The sequence below is a fragment of the Hippopotamus amphibius genome, chromosome 5 (assembly GCF_030028045.1).
Source record: "Hippopotamus amphibius kiboko isolate mHipAmp2 chromosome 5, mHipAmp2.hap2, whole genome shotgun sequence".
Taxonomy (NCBI): domain Eukaryota; kingdom Metazoa; phylum Chordata; class Mammalia; order Artiodactyla; family Hippopotamidae; genus Hippopotamus; species Hippopotamus amphibius.
This window is the reverse complement of record NC_080190.1, coordinates 135,029,269-135,055,015: the sequence shown is the minus strand read 5'-3', so window position 1 is coordinate 135,055,015 and position 25,747 is coordinate 135,029,269. Positions and strand designations below refer to the sequence as shown.

At 39.2% G+C, this 25,747-nt stretch overlaps 1 protein-coding gene across 4 annotated transcripts in view; it reads right to left on the bottom strand.

Moving 5' to 3' along the window:
• Nucleotides 1-25,747, bottom strand: part of CPQ (carboxypeptidase Q) — a 514,519-nt gene that overhangs the window by 56,862 nt on the left and 431,910 nt on the right. For all 4 annotated transcript variants that reach the window (XM_057734219.1, XM_057734216.1, XM_057734218.1 and 1 more), the window contains exon 7: nt 19,685-19,886. In XM_057734219.1, the coding sequence (XP_057590202.1) occupies nt 19,685-19,886 (202 nt within the window). The remainder of the gene's footprint in view (nt 1-19,684; nt 19,887-25,747) is intronic.

Genomic DNA, 25,747 nt, shown 5'->3' with positions numbered 1-25,747 from the left:
GATATTTACATTTTTACCCCACTCTCAACTTGGCAAATAGTTGGGTGAAAATTAACTGTACTTACCTGAAATTTATTACCACTCCTTTCATCACCACCATTTCCTCTTTGCCATCAGTGTTTTTAGGGCAAACACAAAATATGAAATATTGTTAAAGAAGTAAGTACCTTCTCTTTTGAAATCATATTATGAGGAAAATAGGTGAAAAAAAAGCTCATTTTCTCCCTTTTTTTCTCTTTCTTTTTAACTTCCGTTTGGATGTAAAATGTTTAATAACTGGAAGTCAAATATTCTTTGATGAGAAAAGAAGCTTGCAATATTATCTTATAAACTGTGCTTGCATATCACCAGAACAAAATAATAACTATAACTATTTCAATTTAAAATTTGATAAAGTACTCTAAATGTATAACTTCTTTTTAAATCGGGTACTGCAAATAGGCATTTTTTAAACTGGGAACAGGCTATGAATATAAAATATCCCATGTTAGCAATAACCTTTTGTATTTTTTAGTGAGATCTTTTCAAATTAATCTTTCAACACTCATATTGAGAAATCCCCGTTCTTGTCAGTTCTCAAATTTAATGACAGCCTTTTGCATTTGTGCTGTTGAGGATTAGAATGAGGTAATGAATGCACAAACGTGGCCAATTTAGCTCACCTCCAGTCCACAAAATTAATGCAACTGGATTCCTAGAGGAAAAGCTTTTAAAATTTAAAATTCTGTTTTGGATTTCTTAATTTACTATTCAAGATGTACTGCTAATTACCATTATAACAAAAGATTAAAATACAAAGAAGAGCCTGGTACTTTGGGGGTGGTGAGGACTTGCTGAGGAAGGACCACCCGTCAGGCAGGGGTGAAAGCCCTTGACCTCAGCGGCCAGCACCTGGAGAGGTGTACTCCAGAGGCAGCTGCCTGCCCAAGCCAGGAGCCACAGGCTGTCTGGACTCCCTCTCGTTTTTTTCACAGTGCAAGGCCATTCCTTCTGTCCCATGTAATTTGCAGCCATTATCATAGATATTAGATGTGGAAAGACTTGGCAGGTTACCTAACGTCCCAGCCCTTCGCACAGAATGCTCCTGTTGAATATGTATGAAGCAGTTGTTAGTAAGCGCCTGTGGAAGCCAGCCTATTAGCAGTCATGGTCATTTACCACCACCTGGGGGGCCGACGACATCTAAAGATCCTTAGCGCACAACCATAAGTGGAAAAATAAATAACAAAGGAATGCCATATTCAAGACATTTGACTAACTGTCAAATAATGAGGTTTATTAAAAACTTCCATAGACACTAGATTCCTCTTATGTTTGGGGATACCGTTAAAAGGGCTCTAAACAATACATGGTGGTTGCTTTCCTTCCTTTTGGGTAAAAACAGCTCAAAATGGGCTCTTCCCACGCCAGAGACAGAGCACACTTCAAGAGCCAACCTTCAGGATTCTTAATTTAGGTGCCATACATTTAATTAATATGAGACAGCACAGCATATACTTAATTAACACAAGACAACATTTTTAGTATTCTCGGGACAATGTGAGTTTTGAGACATTTGGAGCTGGATACAAAGCAGAAACTAGAGAGAGGATATAGCATTACTTGATATATGGGATAATTTAGACTCAAAACCAGATCAGTCAGGCCTCAAGGTGATTTACAGGTGTGAGGCTGGGTACGTGTCTTTGGAGAATCGGGCTGTACCCATGGCAAAGCCTACATGAACTAAGAAGCTGCCACTCTTTGCTGTTTTCAACAAAATCCCAGGGATGTGAAGATAGCAGAGAAGGAAAACGGGCTTTGCAGTCACACAGAGCTGGTTTCGGAGTGCACTGCACCTCACACCAGTTAGGAAATGCCCCTAGGCAGCCTTACCTTGTTTCCCCATCTATAAAACAGAAACAGCAACATCTACTCGTGGATATTACGAGAAGAAAAAATAATGAAAGTAATATCTTGTAGATCTTTAATAAATATTAGCTTCCTTTTCCCCTCTGAGAATTCTATAGTTGCATTTAAATGACAGATTATTTAGGCATACAGCAAAAATTTATTACAGGTAAATTTGCATGACTCAAAATGCAATCAAATTTTCAAAATATTTCTAACTCACTGAACAGCAGAGCAAGTTTTTTAAGTGCCAAGCAATTAGAATTGCTTCCTTCACAAATCCTTGAGTTTAATAGCAAACCAATGCAAAACAATGCTGGAGAAGAGGCACACTTGTGCATCCTGTTTTCGCCATTTGAAGGACGTGGTTGGTACCTTGGATCTAACAGCTTCCTCTCTTCTGTAGAATTCTCAAAACCCCTCAAGCTGCTCCTCTTTAATAAGCACTAAAGAATCTGTAGGTCACTTCCACTATTCTCCAATATGGTGGTAATTCATTTAGAAATTAAGGATAATTAAGCGTTACAACACACTTGATATTTAAAGATTGAGAAACACCATTAACCACCACGGATGAAACGACCATTGGCTTTAACCTTAGTCTGAACTTCTTTATCTTCTAGTTCTCTTTCAGCCATTAAACAACTCTTTCAGATAGCTCTTCTACTAGAATTCATTTAATTATTCATAATATTAATAAGAGGTACTCACAATGTCCAAACGCAGTACCTCTCTTTTAAATGAAAAAAAGAATATTTCTATAGTCATGCATACCCAGTACTAAATATTTGAATGAAAGCAGGAAAAAAGGTCAATACTTTGCACATTGCCAAAATTCCAGGTGCTAAGCTTAGAGTGATAAAATACCTAGATAGATGACTTGTAAATTCAGCTCCACTTTTCTAGGTTCTAGATACGTCCTGAATAATATGGCTTATAGAATGAAAAAAGCTGCATGTTCACAGGTCAAATAGAGATCCAAAAAAAAGAAAGCATAACTCCACAGAAGGTTCCAGTGACTTATAATTACATGGATCATACCTGTAAAAAATCTGATCCAAATATTGACTAAGAACATAGAGAAATGAAATCAGAATTAAATAATATTCAAGAAACAGGTAAAATCCAAGAAAAGCTAAGAAATATACTATTTAACAAAAGAATGAAAAAAAAATAAAAGCAGCAGTTTACAAGAAAGGTTGGTGGGTAGTCGGAAAAGGTCTTTATTCTTATTATATGACATGGTTCTTTTTTGGTGCAGGTACACACACACACACATTCACACACACAGCATAATAAGGGAAAGCAAAAGGGAATGATTAGCTCCTTTACAAGATACATAAACACATTATCAGGCAAAATTAAACTCTTTAGTTCCAGGACAGTTAAAAAAGCACACACTTCGTAAACGTCCCTGAGGGCCTGTGACCCGAGGCATAGGGAAGCACATGCCATGACATGAATGGCATTGTATGTACCTCTGTAATCGTCAACAGATGTGGCATGCCAACAGACTAGAAACACAGCTTCCACTTAACACCCGCTTTTTGGTGGCTAACAGGCTGGGAGTCTTAGAAAAATGAAGGTTTGATGAATGAGGCATCCTGCTTAATTGCGCTAAACCGTTTAGTTCCAATTTTCATAAACAGATTCAACAGTTGAGAAATAGGAAACCTCTTCCTGATTCTCTCAAGAAAAAAGAAGGGGAGGGATAGGAAGGAAATGAAAGAGAGAAGCACAGATTATGTTGCCACGGGATACTTAAACTGTATAAATCAGGCATTTATGTGGTTGTATCAGCAGAAATTGAAATAAAATTGTACCAAGACCAGATATTAAAAAATATTAAGAAAATGCATTCCTTCACTGCTGGGATATTCTCATCAATTTGCTCCCTACATTTTAGTGCTGTTGAAGTACCAATCTTTCGAATAATTTAAAATCCATAGCTGACCTTTATTCATGTTTGTTTGATATAGGCAATTCTGTGCTATTTAATCTCTTGCTCCTAAAAGGCAGAGGTAATCTCATTCTCCTTCATTTAAATCATCTCTGTTTTACATCAAAAGCAATTTTCACTTCTGGAAAAATATGGGCTTTAGGTTATAGAGTCTTAACACTAGAAAAGGCTTAGAAAGGTAATTCCCCCATTTTTAGGTCAGAGAACATGCCTACTATATATATTTTTTGAGGTGTACTATCTGAATATCAGTGTCTGGGATGAGGCTCCTTGCCAACAGAGAATACCTAGTCAGTCCACAGTACAGAATCTAGAACTTGATGTTGCCCTAGAGGGTCAGTGAGACTGCCATCTGTGTCCTTGGCCACGAGCCAGTTGGCTTTTACACATTCACTTATATAATCCTCCCACCAACTCTTATCAACCCATAATCAATTTACTTTGGTGGAACAGGAACTGTAAAGAGGCCTCAAAATCCCAGAAGCATCATTTGATATAGAAGAGCTACTAATGGTATTATTAACATTTGACTTTTTTCTTCTTTGCTGCCTTCTCTGCAGTGTTCACCATGTTGTAATGAAGTGAGTCAGGTGCTTTCCTAAGTCATGCCACTGAACCAGTAAAGTAGCAGGGTCACTTGAAGTGAATGCCAGCAGTTTCATCCCTCATTTACGTAACCACAAAGTAACGTGCTAAGGCCCAAAGGTCAGTGAATACCAATAATACTCATGCATCTTTTGCAATATTTCCTAGAATATTCCAGTAATGCCCAGTCACCCTCTCTACTGGGTCTAAATACATGAGAGCATGTTCATAGCAAGGCCTCTTCAGTGATTTTTTAAAATACAGAACTAACCCCCAAACACTGAAACCACTTACTGAAGATCAACTGTGTAGCGTGTAATTGACTTTCAAATACATTATCACTTATCAAATAAATACATTCAATTCTCACAATAGTCCTGTGGAATATTATTGCCCTCATTTTACAGATCAGGAAACCGAAGCTTAGAGAAGTTAAATGACTTGTCCAAAGCACACTGCTCTAAAGCTATGAAGCCTGTTCCTCTTTTATGACATTTGCTGCCTCTCTAACACAAATGTTAGGTAAGTGGTCAGAACAATTTAAATGTTAAAGGATGTTTCTGAGTCTTTCCTCATGGCCTTCTTCTTGGAGAAATACACAATGTATCTGCAGAGTGTGTTCCTAGAAATAATCTGCTAAGTTTTCCCATTTGTAGAGGTAAGGAGAGACCGGGGGTGGGGGTGGCAGGAGAGAACACACAGGTGTTCGATCCTGTGGACTGCGGGGAGTGTGGCATTAACTTTACCCAGCTCTGCATCTGCCTGGTCACCTGAGTGTCTCAAGTAAAATGGGTCAGAAAAGCCTAAGGAATGCTTTTCTTGCCCTGAACTCATCTTAGGTCATGAAGAGCTGAGAGGACAGGTGCTATAAATTCAGGGTATTTTGTTTGTTTGTTTGTTTTTGGGACTTCACTGCTGTCCTTCCTTATCTGCTAATAGATCCTAGATGGCAGAGGCTTTATGTATTTTATATATTTTGAATCAGGTCTCAACAGTGAAAATAAAGGCAGTTACTGTGTTCATTCACACATCACCAATTCTCCCCACTTTAAGGATTATATACCTTGACAACAGGGATGAACAAAAATGCCAGGCTGGGCCTCTGTGATTTTCCCAACTGAGCTGGATGTGATGAATTACTTGGCTCTTCTGTGCTGAAGAGGCTGTGAAGACCTAAGTCTTGAGCTTTGAGCTGCCTAAGGTCATAGTTGAGCCTCTAAGGGGACAGCTGGCTTGAGAGAATGAAGGCGCCACGAAAGAAGGCGGAATGTGCACCAGAGAGAAAGAATATCCCAATGCTGGATCTGTGAGACCAGCTCCAGGCCTGTTCTGTGGCTTGAAAGATTCTTCATTTTTGCTTCAGGTCATCTGAGTTAGACTTCTGTTACTTAGCACTGAAGGAGTATGGGCTAATACAGAAATTATGCTTTAATAACTGAAAATAATAACAGTGGCTTCTTGAGAGTGAACTTTGTGCCAAGCATTTCACTTGAATTGTCCTTAATTTTTTCTTTAATTTCACGAGGCAGGTGAAATCATTATCACCATTTTATTTATGAAGAGATTGAAGTTCTAAGAGGATAAATGACTTTCTTAAGGTCACACAACTAGAGAGTAGTAAAGCAAGATTTTTTGAATCCATTTCTTCTTGGCTCCTAAATCCATGCTCTTAACATCTAGGCTATGTTTTACCTAGATGGCTTGCAAGTCTGGCTGTATACGGGAATCCCCTGGGGGGCTTCTGAAACCAGGTGTGCTCTAGGTCCCAAGTCTGCACAGGTACAGTGGGCATCTTCCATGTGGAACACAATGGACTTGTGCTCTGGGAGACTGGAGGCCCCGAGGGATGAATATGTTCTTGGTAAGTGGTACTCCCTGAACTTGTGCATCTGTTGTGGCCCTGCAGCCAGACCAATTAAATCTTTGCAGGTGAGCCCCAGTGCTGATATGTTTTTAAAAGTCCCCCAAGTGATTTTAAAGTTCAGTCAAGGGTGTGAACCACAACTGTAACCTGAACACATGTTTGGGTCTACACCAACACAGAATGAAAAATTAAAGCCATTGAAGCTAACATACCAAATGACTACAATTATCTCAAGTAATTGGATATCTCAGATAAAATCTCCTGTCAGAAAGAGTTGAGTGTGGAATCACTGACCCCTCCATTTGAGCTTTGCACTATAGTGCTGGCTAAAGATATTAAAATGATATCTTTGAGTACCTTCATTCTTTAAATATGGCATCAATAATACTTAATAAACAATTTACACAAAAAAAATGTGGATTTTGTAAAGAAATGTCCAGCAAACATTTCCACTTAGGTTTAAACCTTACATAACTGGATAGTTTTGGGTACTGATGAAAGTCATGCCTATCTCTACATAGGCTGTTCTCTCAATTGTTAGACGACTATTTCAGCCATTACAACAGAAGAGAAAGAAGGAAGGAAGGAAGGAAGGAAAGAAGGAAAGAAAGAAAGAAAAAAGAAAGAAAGAAAGAAAGAAAGAAAGAAAGAAAGAAAGAAAGAAAGAAAGAAAGAAAGAAAGAAAGAAAGAAAGAAAGAAAAAGAGAAAGAAAGAAAGAAAGAAAGAAAGAAAGAAAAAGGAGGAAAGAGAGAAAGGGAGAGAGAAAGAGAAAGAAGGAGAGAGGGGGAGGCAGGGAGGGAGAGAGAGAGGAAGGGAGGGAAGAAGAAAGGAAAGAGAGAGGAAGGAAGAGAGAAAGAAAGATGGAAAGAGAGGGAGGGAGGGATGGAGGGAGGGAGGGAGGAAGGAAGAAACAAAAACAGAAAGAAGAAGAAGATGGAGAAGGAGGGACAGATGGAGAGAGGAAGGAAGGGGAAGGGAAGGAAAGGGAAGAGAAAAGAAGGAAGGAGGAAGAAAGGAAGGAGGGAGAAGGGAGGAAGGAGGGAAGAAAGGAAAGAATACTGAGGACATACTTCATAACTAGTCCTATTATAGGCAACAGCTCACCAGATCACAAATGATCCACAACTAATAGATTTGACAGAGCTCAGCCATATCTGATTTACGCATTATGAATTGGAAGGACAATTAAGATAGCATATGTCATATCGTAAAAGAAAGTTTAGTTACGATGATTATGCAATCTCACACTTTCTTATAAAAATGAGATAACAGGGAGACAATTCACTGTGTTAGAAATCCCCATGAGGGGAATCTACAAGAATATCAGGTTAAGTAGTCATTTTTGAACTTTAATACCGAGCAAAGGAAGGATCTTAAGCCAATGAAATTACGCAAACTAAGGAGTCTATTGTACACAATTGAGATATTATTTAAAAGTCCTCACCCAATCAGAAACTCAATTTTACCAAAATCCCTTGAATTGTGATGTTTTTCCTGTTGTTTCCATAATCCTATGCTTATTAAAGTAATTAAATTGATAAACATATTTTTAGTAGAGCTCTTATAAGAAATTGATGAGCTGTCACAATACTCGAAGACTTATTTGACTCAGAGAAGGTTCAACAAGCAGATTATGTCCAATTATAGTCAGAATTCATTGCTAATATCTGAGAACTCCAGCAACCACTGCCAATCACAGTGTAATGTCTTATGGGACTACTCTATGTCTCTCCAACTCTACGGTTTAATTTGGCAAAACGTCAAGTCGCAAAACATGGAAAAGTGCAATTTTAGCAAGACATTGCTAGAAGCCATGCAGACCAGCGCATGAGATGTGCGGATCTATGAAGCTAGCTTTTGTTTTGAGTCTCATAGGAGGATGCTGTGGGTTTGATGGCGCCTACTCAGTGGCAGGGATTGAGCCCTGTCATGCCTCACTCCTGCTGAAAATTTTCAAAAGTTTCTGGCCGTCCCCAATTCTCCGAATAGCATTCAGGGGTCCCAAGAGACCTTTTCAGTTTTAGCTCTATTTCCCTATATTAAACTAAACTTTGGTCAAACTAGACTAATCATTTCAAGAACCCATTGAACTTTCTTACCTATGCAATTTTGTGTATTCTCATCTTTTCACGTGCAATGCACTCCCTCTCCATCCAACAAAATTCTATTCTTTCTGGAAAATCAGGTGAAATGCCACCTCTCTTGTGATGCCCCATGATTTTAATTCATCTCTTGCCTGAACTCCTATTGCACTTTGTTCCCCTGTGTCTAAACCCTCCATTAACTCCTTGAGTATAGAGAGCGAACCTTATATATGACATTGGAATAAAACAGGCCAATATGTTAATTCTGGCTTTTCCACTTAATATCTTTATGACTTTGGACAAAGAAAGTCCCTGAGCTCCAACTAACTCATCTGAAAATTGGTTACAGACTACTAATGTATGCTTTAAAAGGTTCTTACAGAATTATTTAAGATAATGTACGTAAAGCAGCTAAAATAATACTTCACATACAAAAGACACTCAACACATATTAAATCCCCTCTTTATTTCTCTTGTCTGAATGTCACGTAGTACTTACTAGATACTTCCTGGATGAATGAATGAAATTGTGAAACTGTCTGAGTCAGATCTAATAAGAAAGAACAGGCAGTGCATGTCTTAAGGATCCAACTATGACACTCCAAGATAATTACTTTAATAAATATCATAACTATTCCTATCTGTAATCTTTTTCTCACTTTATAAAGAAAAATCATAAATAAGCATTTAAACATTTTAGAAATCAGTAGTTTCAGATTTTAAGACAAACGTGAAAGATGGAGATGATATTATATTCAGGGTAACTTGCATTACAGGTTAACAGAAATTTGTACACCTCTAGTGGAATATACAATATATCCTAAAGACAAAAAAACAACCTGCGACAAACAAACCATTTTCAATAGTCGTGCTGTTGTTTGTTGTGCAGTGTTGTTCTGAGACTATTGTGTGTGCTGTGGGATAAAGCAAGTGAGTGGTTATGTGGCTGCACTAAGAGCCAGGATTTCCAGCAAAGGAGAAAGGAGATACAGACATAATATCGGTGAGGTAAAGTACAACTTTATAGTCCTGAACTTGAATTGAAAATATATAATTCACGGTATCTTTTTTCTTTAGAAAAAAATAAATTCTAGTTCTATCCTAAAAAGACATAGAAACAATGACTAACCCAAAAGCAATAAGCATACTTAGTGTTCAGACTGTGGTCTCTAAATACAGTGACCTAGTAGAAGAAACTGGAGCTCTTTTAGAGAAATAGCTGATTACATCTGTGGCAGGAAATATACAAGATAGCCTGGAACACTGTCACATCAGAAAGCTAGGATGCTATCAGTGACTACAAGGGCATGTCTAAAGGACTCAGGAACTAGTTTAAAGAGGCTCTCATTGGCCAAAAATAGGACAATTTTGAGCATTAATAAGCATAATTACTACAACAGAATGAAGCACATCTATACTTTTTAAATCCATTGGTAAATTATGACAGTGAAAATTAACCCAATTAGTTATTTTTGGAGGATACTGGCGAATCAACTAATAATTTTTAAAATAGGTAAATAAAGGCAAAGACTGAAATATTTATCGCACTTTTCTTACACAAAGGTACCTCCGGGTAACCAGAGAGTTCTTTTTACAGAATTATTTCAACTAATAACCAGTTACCATTTTGCAACCCCCAATGAAATAACAGATCTAGGCAATAATCTTCAATGACTGTCAACATCATAAAAAAGAGAGAAAACTAGACATTACTCATAAATGGAAATAAACAACAATACCTAAGAAGTATTCTTGACCCCCAAAATTAAAAAAGAAAATCAAACCTGAATCAGATTAAGCCTCTAGATTTAACTACCAATTAACAGAACTATAAGAGAGAGTGGTAACATGTTAAATGATTCCACGGAAAAGGAATTACCTAAATCTAGACTACTGGAAGTCCCATGGAACAAATTACTTGGTTTCTGTAACAAGTGGCAAGAAAGCAGACAAATGAAGGTGGAACCTATGGATCAGAAGAGACTCAGGACACATCAAACACATCAACCAACTGCACTGTTTGAACTTTACTGGAATCCCACTTTAAACAAGAAAACTATGGAGGAAAATACAGCTTGGAGGAAACTGGAAACATTTGAAAACATATTGCATATGCTATTAAGAGATTACTGTAAAATATTTTTAGGAGGAATAATACATGACTACAATATTATTATTCCTCCTAATATATATATTATTATATATATTATATTATATATATCTCCTTACCTTTTAGAGATTAATTAAAATATTTACAAAGGAAATGATATAAAATGATATGATGTTGGGCATTTGCTTCAAAATAATCTTGGTATAGAGGAGTGACTGTGGTGTAAATGAAATAAGCATGCCCAAGAATGAAAAATTCCTGAGTGACGAGTATATGGGAGAGTTCATTAGACTGTCCTCTTTACTTTTGCGTATGTTTGAAATTTTCTGTAATTAAAATTTTAAACCGCATTTAAAAGCATCTAATATGCCAGGCTATAACGAATTTTCCAGGCTCTAATCACTTAAAGTAGGGATAGGCAAAGTTCACACAGCTGACAAAGAGGAAACATGTTTTGAAATCCCATTTCCTTGAACTCTACTGGCTTTCAAGTAATGTTAGATTTTTTTTCTTAGAAAATTTCAATGTAGCTTTATTTGGTTTTCCATGATGAAGTCTTCCTTCATAATTATTAAGTAAACCAAATCACAGTCAGTCCTCAATAGTGAGCTCCTGGAGAAAAGACGCTGTATCTTATATTTGTATCCTCCATAATTTATGTATAATATAGCTACCTGTTGAATGAAGTATTAAATAAGAGGTCAATTAGAGCATCTGTAAAGTATTAAGTGAAACTGATGGAAAGTCAAATGTTAGGAAAGGGAACCGGGAAGAACCAACCTTGAGATCTTGAAAGGGGCAGTCAGAGAAGCTTCTAGGCTACATTATTAGCAGGCATGGCAAACACGCACAGTAGACAGAGAAATTTGAGTCATAGTGTTTTTTGGGTTGCTATAGTGCAGAAAATAAAGCAATAATTTAGTGGTATCCTCTGATTTTCTAAAGTAATTGTTTCTAATCCTGTGCTACTTCCTCAAGCTCCCTTTTCACGCCAGGTCTTCCACTGTGAGCCTCCTACTTCAGTGTGACAGTGTACCCCCTGGCACGAGTTTTACGGATTCCCTTCTAAAACACTGCTCTCATCTTCTGCTGAAGATGTCTGGTGACTTTGCATCAACTACAAGAGTTTCCACCTGAAATTTACGCCTCTTCTTCGTCTGACCCAGAGATACTCAACTGCTGCTACCACTCACTGCTCTCCAAGCTGATTCCTTTGCCCTGTGGAGTCCCTCTCCCCACTGTCCCCAAAAGTGACACCTGCCTTTGTTCACAGGACAAAGGAATATACTTCTCTGCCCCTTCTGTCCCTTCTGACACTACAAATCCTTCAGCATCCAGCCCAAGCTCACCTCTTCCAGGCCTTTCCTGTCTTCCACCCGATGACTTCCTATAGCTTTCTGCATGTGTTATTTACCTTGGTGCTGTACCAAAACTTTCTTTTACTATGACTTAACTCTTTTTTATGTTCATCTTAGTTTCCTCATGGTTGTCCAAGCTTTTGGGGCTGCTTGTCCTGGTGATAGAGGTGTTTATAGAAGACTGTCCAAGCCTCAGACTAATGTCCAAGTATTGGATTAAACGAATATTCAGTCAGTTCACTCAGCAACTGATGCCTTTTGTTACCAGTTTTATGAAACCATCAGGTTTTCCGTTAGGATTCTGTAATTTCTCACCCAGTTCAGCAGTATGATCTGAAACTGGAAGCTCTTTGAACCCCATCCAATTTTTTTCTTTTCATCGAGGCTTCATAAAAGCATACTTAGGCAAGGTTGTTTAAAGCATTGGCCATTGGTGTTTGAACTCAGTTTCCAGCCCCTCTCCTCCCTGTATGTTCATCTTAAAATCAAACACATCTACTCGGTAAATATTTACTGGATATCTATTATATGCCAGGTAATAATAAGTATTGGGTATATAAGGGTGAATAAAATACTCTCTTGGTTTTCAAACCAGTTAAGGAGATAAAATACAAAGTATATTAATTTTAAAGTGAAAGTGTGTGCTTTAAATAACAGATCGGGCAACAATAGAAGACACTTCAGAAGGCAGTGCATAACTAACTGCCCAATGTTAGAAACAATTCCCTCTTCTTCCAGGCTATTGTCAGTCCTACTATAGGGTGTAAGCCCAGCCTGCTTTGGTCAAGATACCCAATGGCTTCTCTGGAGCTGCAGCCGATCTACTGCAAGAGGAAAAAACAGCAGAAGCTTATTCTGTTAGCTGTTATTATTACCTGTTTCAAAGAGCAATTCCCAATTGTGTGGTCCAGATGTGGATGCTACACACACCTATCTAGCATGCAGCAGACGATGAATATTAAAGCAAGAGCTCTGACTCACCTGAGCTAGAGGTGAGCGGCAGCCACCTGCTATAATTCTCTGTATTACCCTTATCACTCTCTAATGTTTTTCTCCATTCTTGATTTCTTTGTTACAGCTTGTCTCCTCCTACTGCCCTCTCCCCACCTCCCAATACAATGTAAACTTCATAAGGGCAGAGAGCTGGTAAGTCCTTTTCATGCTGTATCCTCAGTGTCTAGAGTGCGTGATTTACAGTAGGCACTCAGGACATGCTCGCTAACTGAATGAAACTGCTGGGCTATTTAAAACAAGGGCTATAGTCACAAACCAGGGAGTGCCTTTTCATGTTCTCAGTGGGGTGAGGTCTACTCACCATGCAGCATCAACCTCTCAGACATCACTAGCACAGTTTTTTTAACCATAAAGGAGGCATCTTTTAATTAGGGACAGCAGGGGACATAGAACTACTGTATTGCGCTATTCCACTTGGTGATTGGAAAACATGAGTCCTGGATCTAGAGGCTGAAACTTCAATCTATTTTACATTCCTACTTAGGTCCTGATCATCTCCTTTCTTGGAAAATTTTAGAAGAAAGGCCTTGGAGATGTATAAATGAAAAATTTTAATTTAGTTCTGCTTAATGCCATAAGGTATCAAAAAGAAGCAGGATGGAAAATATGAGAAATTCTGAGTAATCTGCATATTTGGTACTTCACTGTGGAATCTGAACTATTATAAAGAGATGAAAGAAATAACAATGTGATTTTAAAAACAATTCAATATGTAAGAAAAGAGGACAGCTCAACAAAGCAAAGTTATTACTAAAGTAATCACAACTATGTTCTGGCATCACAGTTTACAAACCTCTCTCACATCATCTTACTCTCCCTGTAAACCTAGACACTACTGATTCAGCATCTGACTCAGGACATTTTGTCAAGGGCCAGGCACCACTTCTTAGGGGCTGGAAACTCTGAGACATTTGCAATCAATCACAACTCTAAAAGGGTAAGAGCCATGAGGAGAGGTGAGCAGGAGGTTATAGGAACATACCCAACGTTCACTCACCCAGACCGCTGGGGATCCAAGAAGGCTTGTGAGAGGAGAACGAGGTGCCGAATCATGGGTGAGTAGGACTTAGCTGGTGGAGAAGACAGAACAGGGCAGGTCCAATGGCTAGGAAGCTGAGAGCACAGGGTGCACTGCACCCTCAATGAATGAGACTTGTATGAGCAACAGATGGATAGAGAGCAGTGGGGCAGCCACGAGAGGGGAGGCTGCACACCAGCCCAGGGTGGAACCAGAAGGGCCTTGAATTCCATGCTAAACAAAGACCTGACACTCTGAAGACAATAGGGAGACAGCGAAGGATTTTAAGCAAGGAGGAGAGAGGATCGGATATGCCGCTACTCTGTTGCTTATCAGTGGGAACTCTCATCTTCTTCCTAAAGAATAACTGTTAAATAGATAGCCAGTGGGAAGTTGTTGTATAATAAAGGGAGTCCAACTCGAGGATGGAAGATGCCTTAGAGGACTGGGATGGGGAGGGTGGGGGGGACTCGAGGGAGGGTGGGGGGGAGTTGAGGGAGGGAGGGAATATGGGGATATGTGTATAAAAAGATGATTGAACTTGGTGTACCCCCCAAAAAAATAATAAAATTAAAAAAAAAAAAGGATCCCAGTTTTTCTCACACATCAGGAGGCTACACCTTCAGGGGAGACTGGGCTCCACCCCAGACCCAGGAAGTAAAACCTAATCAAGATAATCCAATTTTGGTAATTGTACTCCATTGCCACAAACGTTACAATTTTGGCCAATGAAACTGAGGAAAAATCTGCTTTGGAGCTCCTGGATGACATTGCCTTACTGTTAAAAGAGCTAGCCATTATGGACAGTCTCTCTTCCACTGCTGCACAATGTGTGAGAATTTGTTGCCTGGAACAACTGCAGCCATCTAGGGACCACGAGGGGACAAGCCTGGAGACAGAAGTCAACATGCTGAGGATGGCACAGTGGAAAGATGTAAAGAATCAAGGTCTTTGTTGTGGTTGATAACTGAAATGAAGCATTCTGTAAGCATCCACACCAGGGCTCTATTTTAAGTAAATTTAAAAATCCCCTTATTACTGTTCTAAGTTGCAGCTTCTGTGTTATTTTGCAACTAAAAGCATCCCAATTGATAGTGTGATTTTCAATTTAGAAAGTTCACTTTGGAAGCAGTGAGCCAATTAGATGGAAGGGAACCAAGAATGCACGTTAAGATGTGAGGATGAGGCTGCTACAGGAAAATCAGCGAGTGCTACTGAGACAAGGTTTGTGGGGTAGAGAGAAAGGAATGGGCTTTAAAAATAGGAGGAAATTGGAGTAAACAGGACTTGAGGGTATTTGGTTCTATGTCCTGGGTGATTGTGTGGTTTCTGGAAGGTAGTGCCAGTCAATGAGAGCGGGGACAGAGAAGGAGGAGGAATGCATGTGTGGGCTTGGTGGTGACCATACCTATTTTGCGTATAAGATAACCAACCCTCACTCACTAGACTGTATAGACTGTGAGAGTGTGGATCTTGCCTATCTTCTTTACGGTTGATTCCCAAGTGCCATACAGCAGATGAGTAGTAAGAACGCTTAATAGTAAATGCGTGAGGCTGAGAAAAATCACATCATTTGCCTAAGACGGCACATGCAGTTCAAAGCTGTGAAGCCAGAACACACACTGTTAATTCTTCCCAGCACACTGTCTACCACTTGCCAAGATCATCAGCAAAAGGTTGCCTCTCTGAAGCAGAGGAAGAAATTCGTATTTGGTAGATATGGAATCAAGGTGGGCTCACTCCCTCAGGTCACATTAAGAGAGTATCTAATTTTTTACACTCATATATCAATATACTGTATTGAAGAGTTTCTAAAGAAAGGCGTTCAAGAAGGATGCATTAAGGACATCTGAGAACCATGAATTATACCCTATTACTGACAGGTTCAGAATGAAATAGATTCCTGCCATTCTAATCAGGAGCTTATAATTAAAGAATCAGGCAAAAAATCAAGATTGAAAGCCTTTCTGCTATCTGGAGGCAGTGGAGACTAGCCTAAATCCCTCTTGGACTCCTCTGAGTCATGCTCTTGCATTATCTCTGAAAGAGTCGGGGAGCAACTGTTTACCATTTTATGTATAAGAATCATTAATACACTAGAAAATATTATTCAACATCTCTCAGTCTTTATTTCTTTAAGATAAATATGCCTAATTGCTCTAAGTCATGCTCTTGTATTATCTTTGAAAGAGTCGGGGAACAACTGTTTACCACTTTATGTATAAGAATCATTAATGTACTCGAAAATATTATTCAACATCTTCTCTCAGTCTTTACTCTTTTAAGATAAATAATCCTAATTGCTCTAGCCTTCTTAATTTATGTCGTTTTTCCATCTGTCATTTTTTCTATCTTTATGTCTTTTTTCTCAGCATCCTTTATTTTCTCCACACTCTTAAGCTGAAGGACCCAAAGCTTGTCAAGAAAACAATTACTTCTATGTTTTTGTTTTTCCTCTCGTGAGATTTATAAGAAATTAAATTTTTCCCAAAATTAAACTAAGAGCTACAGAGGAGGCAAAGAAGTAGAAACCGTTGACCTTGACCTCAAAGAATTGATCACTGAGTATAGGAGGCAGGATGCATGGAAATTCCTAGTAACCAAAGAACAATGTTTGTGTGTGATTCAAGTGCCAGACTGGGGGCTACAGGAGTGTTTCAGAAGTTCAGAAAAGCAATAGAGCACCAGGGTCTGTTACAAAAGGATTCGCAGACACCGACAGATATAGAGTGAGGCTTAAAGAGCGTGTAGGATCTGGAGGAGAAAATAGGAAGGAGTATGGAAGGGGGTGGAAATGGGAGAAGGCCGGGGTATAAAGATATCTGGAACAGAGAGTTGATGTGGCAAATACATCTAAGATGTTATAATTTTAACTTGTCCCCTCAAAGCCTTATACTTATGTTGATAGTTATCCTGTCCACCATGGACACCACCTAGATGGCGGAAGGATAGCCCGTCTCCTCTCCAAAGATGATCCTTTCATAAATGTATCTATTTGGCTTCTATAATTAATGAAAATCATATTGAATTTTAATTATATCTGTGATCTTGATTAGTATTTTGATAGAGTATACCTGAAACATTAAAAAAATTGGGGCTCAGTTATCAGACTACAGAAATTTGATAGGCCAAGGACATGGTAGGGGCTCAATAAATATTTATTAGTTCAACAGAAGAAAGGAAAGAAGAAAGAAGAAAGGAAGAACGGAGTTTGGAAATATTTCTCATTAATTTTTCAAAAGTTAGGTGAGCAGTTATTTAAATCATAACTCAATTAGCATTTTGAATCCTATCTTTGGATTTAACTCACTGTAACTTACCATATTTTCAAGAATTCAGAATACACAACTAGTATATTTTAATTTTTTTTTCAGATTAACTATGGTTCTTCATCTTTTTCTAAAGTTCCTGAAATTTTCGATGGGTGACAAGAGTTATAATCAGTTCCATCATTTCTTCCAGGAAGAGCTCGAACTTGAAATATCAAAAGATAGCTCAATAATAATAGGGGAAACAGCAATAATCTGGTTCCATCTTACAATACTCTAAATGAAATAAAAAAGAATTCCAGGAAACATCAGTTGCAGTCTAAATGAACTACCAAGTTTATATAAACCTTCCTGATCTACAGAGATAGAGAGGGGAGTGGAACAAAGAATGTGAGAAGAAATAAGTAGTTATTTACAATAACAAACTCCTTTCCCCAGGGGTAAATTATTCTGGAGCAGGAATGAACTGAAATCCTTTGCATAAGCAAGAGCTGAGTAACATAAACATTTCAGACACTGCCATAGATTTGGAAGACCATCTCAGCATTCCAGACGCCCCTGTGTTGCTGTATATTGTGGGAAAAGGGCCACCAGCCGTGAAACAGAAGTGGCCTGTTCTCAGGGTGGCTTATACACTTAAGAGCTGGATAGACTTGGGCAAGTCATTTAGTGCCTCTTCGTCTGTTTCTTCATCTTCAGAATAGGAATAATTGTACCTACCTCTTAGGGTAGTTGTACAGATCAAAAAGACAATGTCTGCAAAAAGCCTAACCTAGCTCAGTAAATTATAACTCACGTTAATTCTTAAGCAACCACAATAGGCCTCAAATTCCCCACTGCACCATGGCAAGAGGGAAAGCCCTCCTTACCTTTGTGAAGACAATCAAATCAACTTGCCAATTCCAAATAGAACCATTCTTACGGAATATCTACATGGAAGGAATACAGCTAGAGCCAGTTCTCAATCATCCCGTGCAACAAAAGCAAGAACTACCTGGGAGGAGGCAGCACACATTTTTTTTGTTCTACTTCTGTCTTTAGTTTCAGCTCCTCACCATTCTTTTAACCACCCCCAGTTTTCACTCTAATTCACCCACAATCTGTCAGTCTTTTCCTCACGTCTACCATCCAGCAAACTTACTTAGCTTTTCTGATATTTTAAGAAGATTCTTATTGAGAAATTTAAGGGTCAGGAAAAATCTAAAATTCAAACAAAATCATTCTATACATCTTAAAGGGCAAAATCTCTTCCCCTAGACCTTGATCATGATTAAAAACACATATATGTAGAGAGTCTCAGTTCTGTCTAGATGACCCACAGCACTGAAAATGGAAATGTTGTTTTAAGATATTTCAAATATGGTTAAAATATACACAAACCATTGGAGAGAATTTAGGTCCTTGTCTTAGAATAAGGAAGAGCTCCTTCTATTTTTATTTATGAAAGATCAACAGCAATCTTAACATCTAAAATATGCTTTAATCTATAATATCTAAAGAATGAGCTTTTTAAAAAGCTTAAATCCATACAGCATGCTATTGGCAAAGTCTATTTTGCAGGCTGAAAAAAAAAAAGCTGCAGCGGGGTGGATCTAGAGAGACTTTTTTTTTAAACCTGTGAAATGTTTTGTAGCCATAGAAATGGTTCTGGAAACTGTAATTTAAAAACTATTCAAACGCTGGACTTCCTGTTTGCATAATACAAGTACAGAATAATATGCTAATAGATTCTTTAACAGAGTTTTGATTATGGATATAATGGTGTTGAGGGAACAACTCCAGGTCATAGAGGTCTAATATCATTAATAACCCTTTCCCATGGCCAGTTTAGGGCAAATTTGTTAAGTACTATAAATTTGTCTTCTTTAGGACCGTTCCCTTTTCTAGTCCTGTAACCACCCTAGGCCTATTCCTATTACATAATTTCATCCCCGCCTAGGACTTGTCTTAAAAATATCAACCTGATGAATCACTGATCAGGGTAAATTAGTTTATGTTCAACCTCTTAAAGCAGTCTTTGCATTAGGAAAAAATGATTAGCAAGAGTACCCAAGCTCAAAGAATAAATCTCTAATGGTAAAATTTCAGATACCATGGTCTGGGGTAGGGAATTATTTGGGTCAGAGAACTTCTGTAGAACAGGACTAGAACTAGAAGGATATTAGTAGTAATAATTGCCTCCTACTCTAGTTCATAAATTTTGGTCAGAAGATCATTTGTGCTACAATCACCAGATACCTGTTTAAAAAAAAAAAAACTAAAACAATTTCTAGGCCCAATCCCAGAGTCATTAAATCAGACTCCCTTGGAGTGAGGAACATATACTTTAGAAAGAGAAAACAGATGGGTAAATAAATACAAAGGAGTATTATTATCCCCAAATTGGAAATCATCAGATTATATCTTACAGACAAAAGCTAAGGATTTCCATATATTAATTGACCTACCAGTATCTATTGTGGCATGTTAGAAATTTTATTTTAAATCGGTAGCAGTATGTAAAGAACCTCAGTTTCAACTTTTGCTCTTACCAGGCACTCCAGCTTGGATCCAGAAGTTAATGTCTGTCCCTTCTCCAGCCCTAAAGACCTGTGTGACATTGATGGGCTGCAGCAGCCGCATGACTTCCTCCACGATGGCCCTGGCCTTGTCACTGCCAGTGAACTGCAGCCCAGAGGGTAAGAAGGTCCCCAGGTCAGACTCCATCACGAGGCTGTAGTTGGAAATATTTGCCTAAACAAAAGACAGAAGTGTTTGGTTCATATCTGTCACTTCTCTGCTTTCCCTTTGGAAGTTATCAAAAAAACAATAATCAAATTCTTTCTCTCCTCACCAGTTGTTGCCAAAACACATGTTGCTCTTCCCAACTTAGGTCTGGTCTGTATATTACCTAACAGCTCTGAGATGAAAATTACTCATCCTGGGATTTGCTAAGTTTCAATTGACTTGGAAAGACTTCTTTTTTAATTCAATGAAAATAAATAAAAAGCTCCATATTAAAATTACTCAGTTATTACTACCAACAATAATATTCTTTCAGCCAATTTTCTTAAGAGCTTACCTTGTACCAGATTCAATTCCTTTAATATGGTGGAGACCTCCAGATAGTACTAGCCATGCTCAGACTAAAAAAGGTATGCCCTGTCTATCTTAATTGTGAATTCTGTGAAGACTTAAAGGCTTCAAACTGACAGGTTTGTCTTGGGTTCCTGATCCCATTGTTCTTCCATCTGTTGAATCTCCAGGGAGGGAGGTAATAGAACACATGAAATGCTGTTCTCTCTGGGGTACAACTGTAGCATCTAAACCCTGGCAAGTCTGCCAGGCTGCTAGTGTGTAAACTTTTTCCAAATAAAGTCTGGTAAGAAAGCACACAGTGATTTCATGTAGCCAATATTGTCGCAGCAAAAGCTTAGAATATAAGAGTCTCTCAATAGATTGCACAGCTAAATTGCCACATAGTCCCGAGGCTTGCAAGTTTAAGGTCCTTCAAACTGGCCTGGCCATCTCCTTCCCGGGTCCCATTCACGTCTTCAAGACTGACCAATCACTAGCTTGGCTGAGTTATTCCAGAGCTGTCATCCTCATTATTCACCTAGTAAAAATTAACAACAACATTTGCACGGTGCTTTCAGAGAGCTTTCATATTTGCAGTCTCCTTTGATCTTCTTCCATAACCCACAAAGTAGAGCAGTTTTATGGTTGATGCTGTTTTATAGAAAAGGAACTGAGGATCAGAGAGGTCAAGTGCTTTGCTCAAAGTCACACCGTTGGCAAATGAGAGAGCTGAGTCTGAAATCCTATGCTTTTCAAAACCCCACACTGCCATCGCTAGCATGGGAGGGGGTAGTAGGTCATGCTTGTTGTGAATTAGAATGATTTTTCACTTACAACACAACAATTTCAGGGTTGCATAAATATTTTTCTGTCTGTAAAACAGATAAGTTTTTACAATGAATTCCTAACAATTGCTGTGGAAGGGCACTGTTGTTATAAGGGGAAAAACAGTGGTGGGTTCTAAAGGAGGATGTTGCCAACATTTACAGGACTGAACTTCATGGTCCTGGGACACCATTTTGTTGTTATCGATGAAAATGAGAAGGTTCACGAAGCAGAAGTCTGTTCATATTTCCACTTCCACTTCTAAAGAATTTCTGTCTTCATGGTGATTTTCAGAGAAAGACCCACGGTACTTTATGATAAAAAGTACCACCTCCGCTTTCAGCTGTGGCTACTGCATGATGGTAGCATCATTAGAGTTAATAACATGCAAAATATTTGCATTAATGTCTTACATTCAGGGCTTGTTCAACTAGCACATTGGTGCTAGGTCAGCAAGTTGACCTGAATTTGGCAGTCCTAACCCTTATGTGCCCTGATGCTCCTCCATCCCAAATGCTCTCTCTCCCCTGTAAAAATAAGAAAAGAAATAAGACAATATATCTGAAAATAAAAACAAATTGGGTAATGTATGCGAGGGTTCCCATATTTCTGGCAGATCCCATCCTTCCAACAAGAAAATGAGGCAATTTGCTCCTAACTATATACCATTTATTTAAACGTAGAGCTAAGCAGTAGTTTGGCTATCAGCCTGGTGAGGTGGACAACCCTGGACCCACTCGACTCCATTCTTGACTCAGCAACTGATATTCTGGGCTGCCAAGGGGAGTGACAGCCTCTGTCCCCAAGGCATGTTGCCTTGGCCCCTGGCTTCTCCATCTGTAGGCTGGGACAAAGGCTCTTTTCCAGGCTTGAACAATGAGCCTGGGCATATGCAGCTTTGAGGATCTTCAAAGAAAAGGCCTTTGTAGACCAAAGTGAAAGTGGTTGTGTGAGTTGAATTTGTCAGGGCTCCTAACAAAATATGCATTAAGGGCTTCTTGACCCTCATCAACCGCAAATGAACAGATGTCCCAGGGACAGGGAACCCCACAGTCTGTGAATGCTACCGTGCAATGCCAGGATGTTGATGGGAACGCTGAGAATAATGTAAATGAAGGAGGTTTCAAAGGTGCTGGATGCTGTCTACGTGCCAGCCTGTTGGGCAGAGGGATAACAAGTATGGGCTCTGGGATTATTCAGACTGGGTTTGACCCTCAGATTAACCAGTCACGGGCTCTGTGACTCTGGGCAGTCTGTGTAACCCCTCAGTTTCTTCCACCATGAAATGGGGATAATACTGGTACCCAATTCATGGAGCTGTAAAAAAAGAGTGCATTGTAGGGCCTGGCGTGTAATGAGCACTTAGTCAATAGTTGCTGTTACTGGTCCTACCACGAAACATCAGTACCTCCCAGATTTTCAAGGATGGTCTCCATGTAAACCATTCTGTGAGCAGCTTACAATGATAATAGGTAGCGTTTTTGCAGTGCTTCCTACATGCCAGACTCTGTGTGAAATGCTTTACAGCTTATCGCATGTAATGCTCCCAATCATTCTGTACGTGCTATTATAGCTCTCATTTCACAGTTGAAGCAACTGAGGTTTAGTCGGGTTAACTAGCTTTCCCCAGGTTACCTAGCTGGTAAGTGGAGCAGCCAGAGTTCAGATCCAGAGGTCTGCCTCCCCACGCCTGTGCCCTCGACCCCTCCACTGCGCTGGCTGCTGCTGCTTATTTCCAACTGTTGGGCCACAAGTCCCCACTTTTAATTCAAAAATACAAAGGCTGTGGTGAAACAAATGTATAGAATTTAAAATGTTTTTGCGTGATCACAATACAAGGTCTGCTTGGACAGAATTTATTGTCCCTGCTAACAGATTAATGTGATGAAGCAATGAAAAGAATGAAACAAAAACAAAAACAAGAACAAAACCCTTGATCCTCCATTTCCTTCCAACTAGGAACAAAAAGTAAAATAACAAAACATCTTTTCAACCCGAATGAGACAGGATATGCAGATCTCAGTAAACCAGAATTCTGGCCTAGGTAGAAACATGTTTGATTTCTATTCATGTAGAATTTTATTAGCTGCTGCTAACATGATGGCAGCGGTCTATTGTTGTCTATTTATATATAAACATCTCCATATGTTTTCAATAAAGAACTAAGAAAACAAACCACCCACCGTCCATGACACTGCTTTTTCTCATTTATGGAGTCATTGTCTAATCATTAGCACATGGCCAAAGAGCTGGGAAAACAAAATGTCTCTGCACAAAGAAACAGGAATGAATAAGCTGGGTCACTGGGCTGTTAGAACTGCTGCTTCTCAGGAACGTGTTGTCACACACGTGTTCCTCACTGTGCCATCAGTCGTTGGGGACACACTCTGTAGATTTGAAAAGCTGATTATAGCGAGTGACAGCGGAGCAGAGCCATGCTGGTTTTATTCAACCCACTTCAGCTTAGAAAACAAAAGATCCATCCTCCTGGTTACAGGATATAAGGAGGAACCTACTTCTAGAGATTGAATGCTTTATCGCTGAGATAACCTGCACCGATTGAGGCAAACATATAGATGAAGAGGCTGAGAAGCTCAGTGACAAGCTCAGATATCATCTGTAAACCCCTCACTCTGCTCTCTTAATAAAGAGAAGCATCTCTTTATTAGGAGCCATGGGAACTGTCCTTCATTGCCATGTTACAGACATAATGCAATGCAGAGAAATGCTCCTGGCCAATCTCCTAGGTTGGGATCGCTGGATTGTTAATATATATCTGCTCAGGGTTGAGGATTCATAACTTTGCCCTGTGCTAGAATTACATCCTATCACTTCTTTTCCTTTCTCCTTTTTTTCAAGGGTCAGCTTACTCTGCCAAAGAACAATTTGGTAACCATTAGCATTCTTTGGGTGCAACACAAGATTAAAAAGTAGAACAGTGTTTAAAATACATATTGCATGTTTTCAAATGCTTACTTCCTAATATAAACACAAGGATGATGTGTGTGTTCTTTGCCTTTATAAAAATCCAGATAATTCTTCTTCGGAAACATAGACCCAAGGTCAACATCTCTCCTCCCAAATTTGGCTTCTTTTCTGTTTTAAAGCTTTTATTTTCTCATAACCTAGGTAACCTGTCTTTGATTTTGAACTAAAATTGCAATCCCCAAAATCAAATGACAAGAAAAAGAGACTCCTAAGTATTTGGATTAATCATGTAGCCTCCTCAGTTCAATTTTCGAAGAAGGGGATCCCCCCTCAGCCCCCCACCTCCACCCCCGCCCCGCACCTCCCCCGACACAGGGCAATCAGCCTCCGTACCACTTTCCTGCTCTGGTAAATGTTAATATTTTACAGATGATGGTGGTGATGCTGTTTGGTCAGGTGGTGGGCTCAGAACAAGTTCTCAAAAGGAAATCATCCTATGCGACCCTGTGCTGAGTTTCTAAAATCACCTTCTCCAGCACTGCCAGTGATCCTGGAATTCCCATTTCAAAGCGTGTAACTAGAAGGGGGTCGCTTCGCAGAACTTTAGCTCAAATACCTCTCATGATGGGATGATAGGTAAAGAGGTTTCTCCCTGCTGTGCAAAACCAAGCATAGGTTTTACTTTCTGGTCATGTCTACCCTGAGGTTCAGACTTTTATTTCTGGCAGTCTCCAGCATTCAGTTTTGAACAGCCTTGGGGACCCAGGGGAGAGTCAGGAAAGGGATGATGACAAGGTGGAGTGCCATACGTTATTTTTATTTGACAGCTAAACTGGCTGTGGCTCAGGGGAATGGGCAGCCTTGGGTGAGTTACATGAGTACTAAAATTGCAGACACCTATTGTGGTTTACCCACCATGCTGCCTGAAGACGGGACAGAATAAATGGCTTCCGGAGGTCCCTTTCCAGCCCTATCATTCTGTGTGTGTGCACAGAAGCTTTCTCTTGTGAGACAAACCTGTGTTTTCAGGCAATCCAATTTTCACAATGTTGTTTGAAGCGCTCTAGATCTCAGTGAATTCTCCTCTTGGGCTGGTTCAGGTCCATGGATAGCCCTTAAACTTATGGAAAATGCACGATCCCTCTATAAACGTCACTATGGTGACGACTGTGAGTCAGAAGGCTGAAAATATGGCATAAACATAGGCTAAAAGAAATAAGAATTTTATTTATATTATACAGGAACTATGACTCTACTCACATTTCTTTTAGGAATAGAAACAACCCAATATCCAGGGTATTTGGTAGACAAACTTATAAAAAGGTTTACATGGCAGCTTGTCATCTATCTCAGCTTTTAATTTGATGTCTGCATGTTGAAGCAACATAATCAACAGTTAGAACCAGTGGGACTCAAAGTCTCCACAATTAAATTTTGATTCCTTTAGCATAATGCGTTGCCCAAGTGTTCTGTGTTACTAGTTTCATATTCATTTCAATAAGTTGTTGCAGAAGAGAAATCTCCAACACGGCTGGCTTTGTGAAAGCAGCTGTCTCTGCCCTTTTCATTTTCTATCCCTCTCAACCTCCTTCCTCACAGGGTATCTGCCTGTCTGTCTCCTCTTGTACCCATCACGCTGCCATCAAAGTGTAAGAACTAAATTGTCTAAAAGAGGATCCTTTTCTTTTTAACCTTTCTTCTTTGACACTATTGCATGCTTAAAAAACATAAAGACATGTTTCTTGTTTTTGATGGTGGGGTCTTGCCAGTCAAGACAGTGCTTT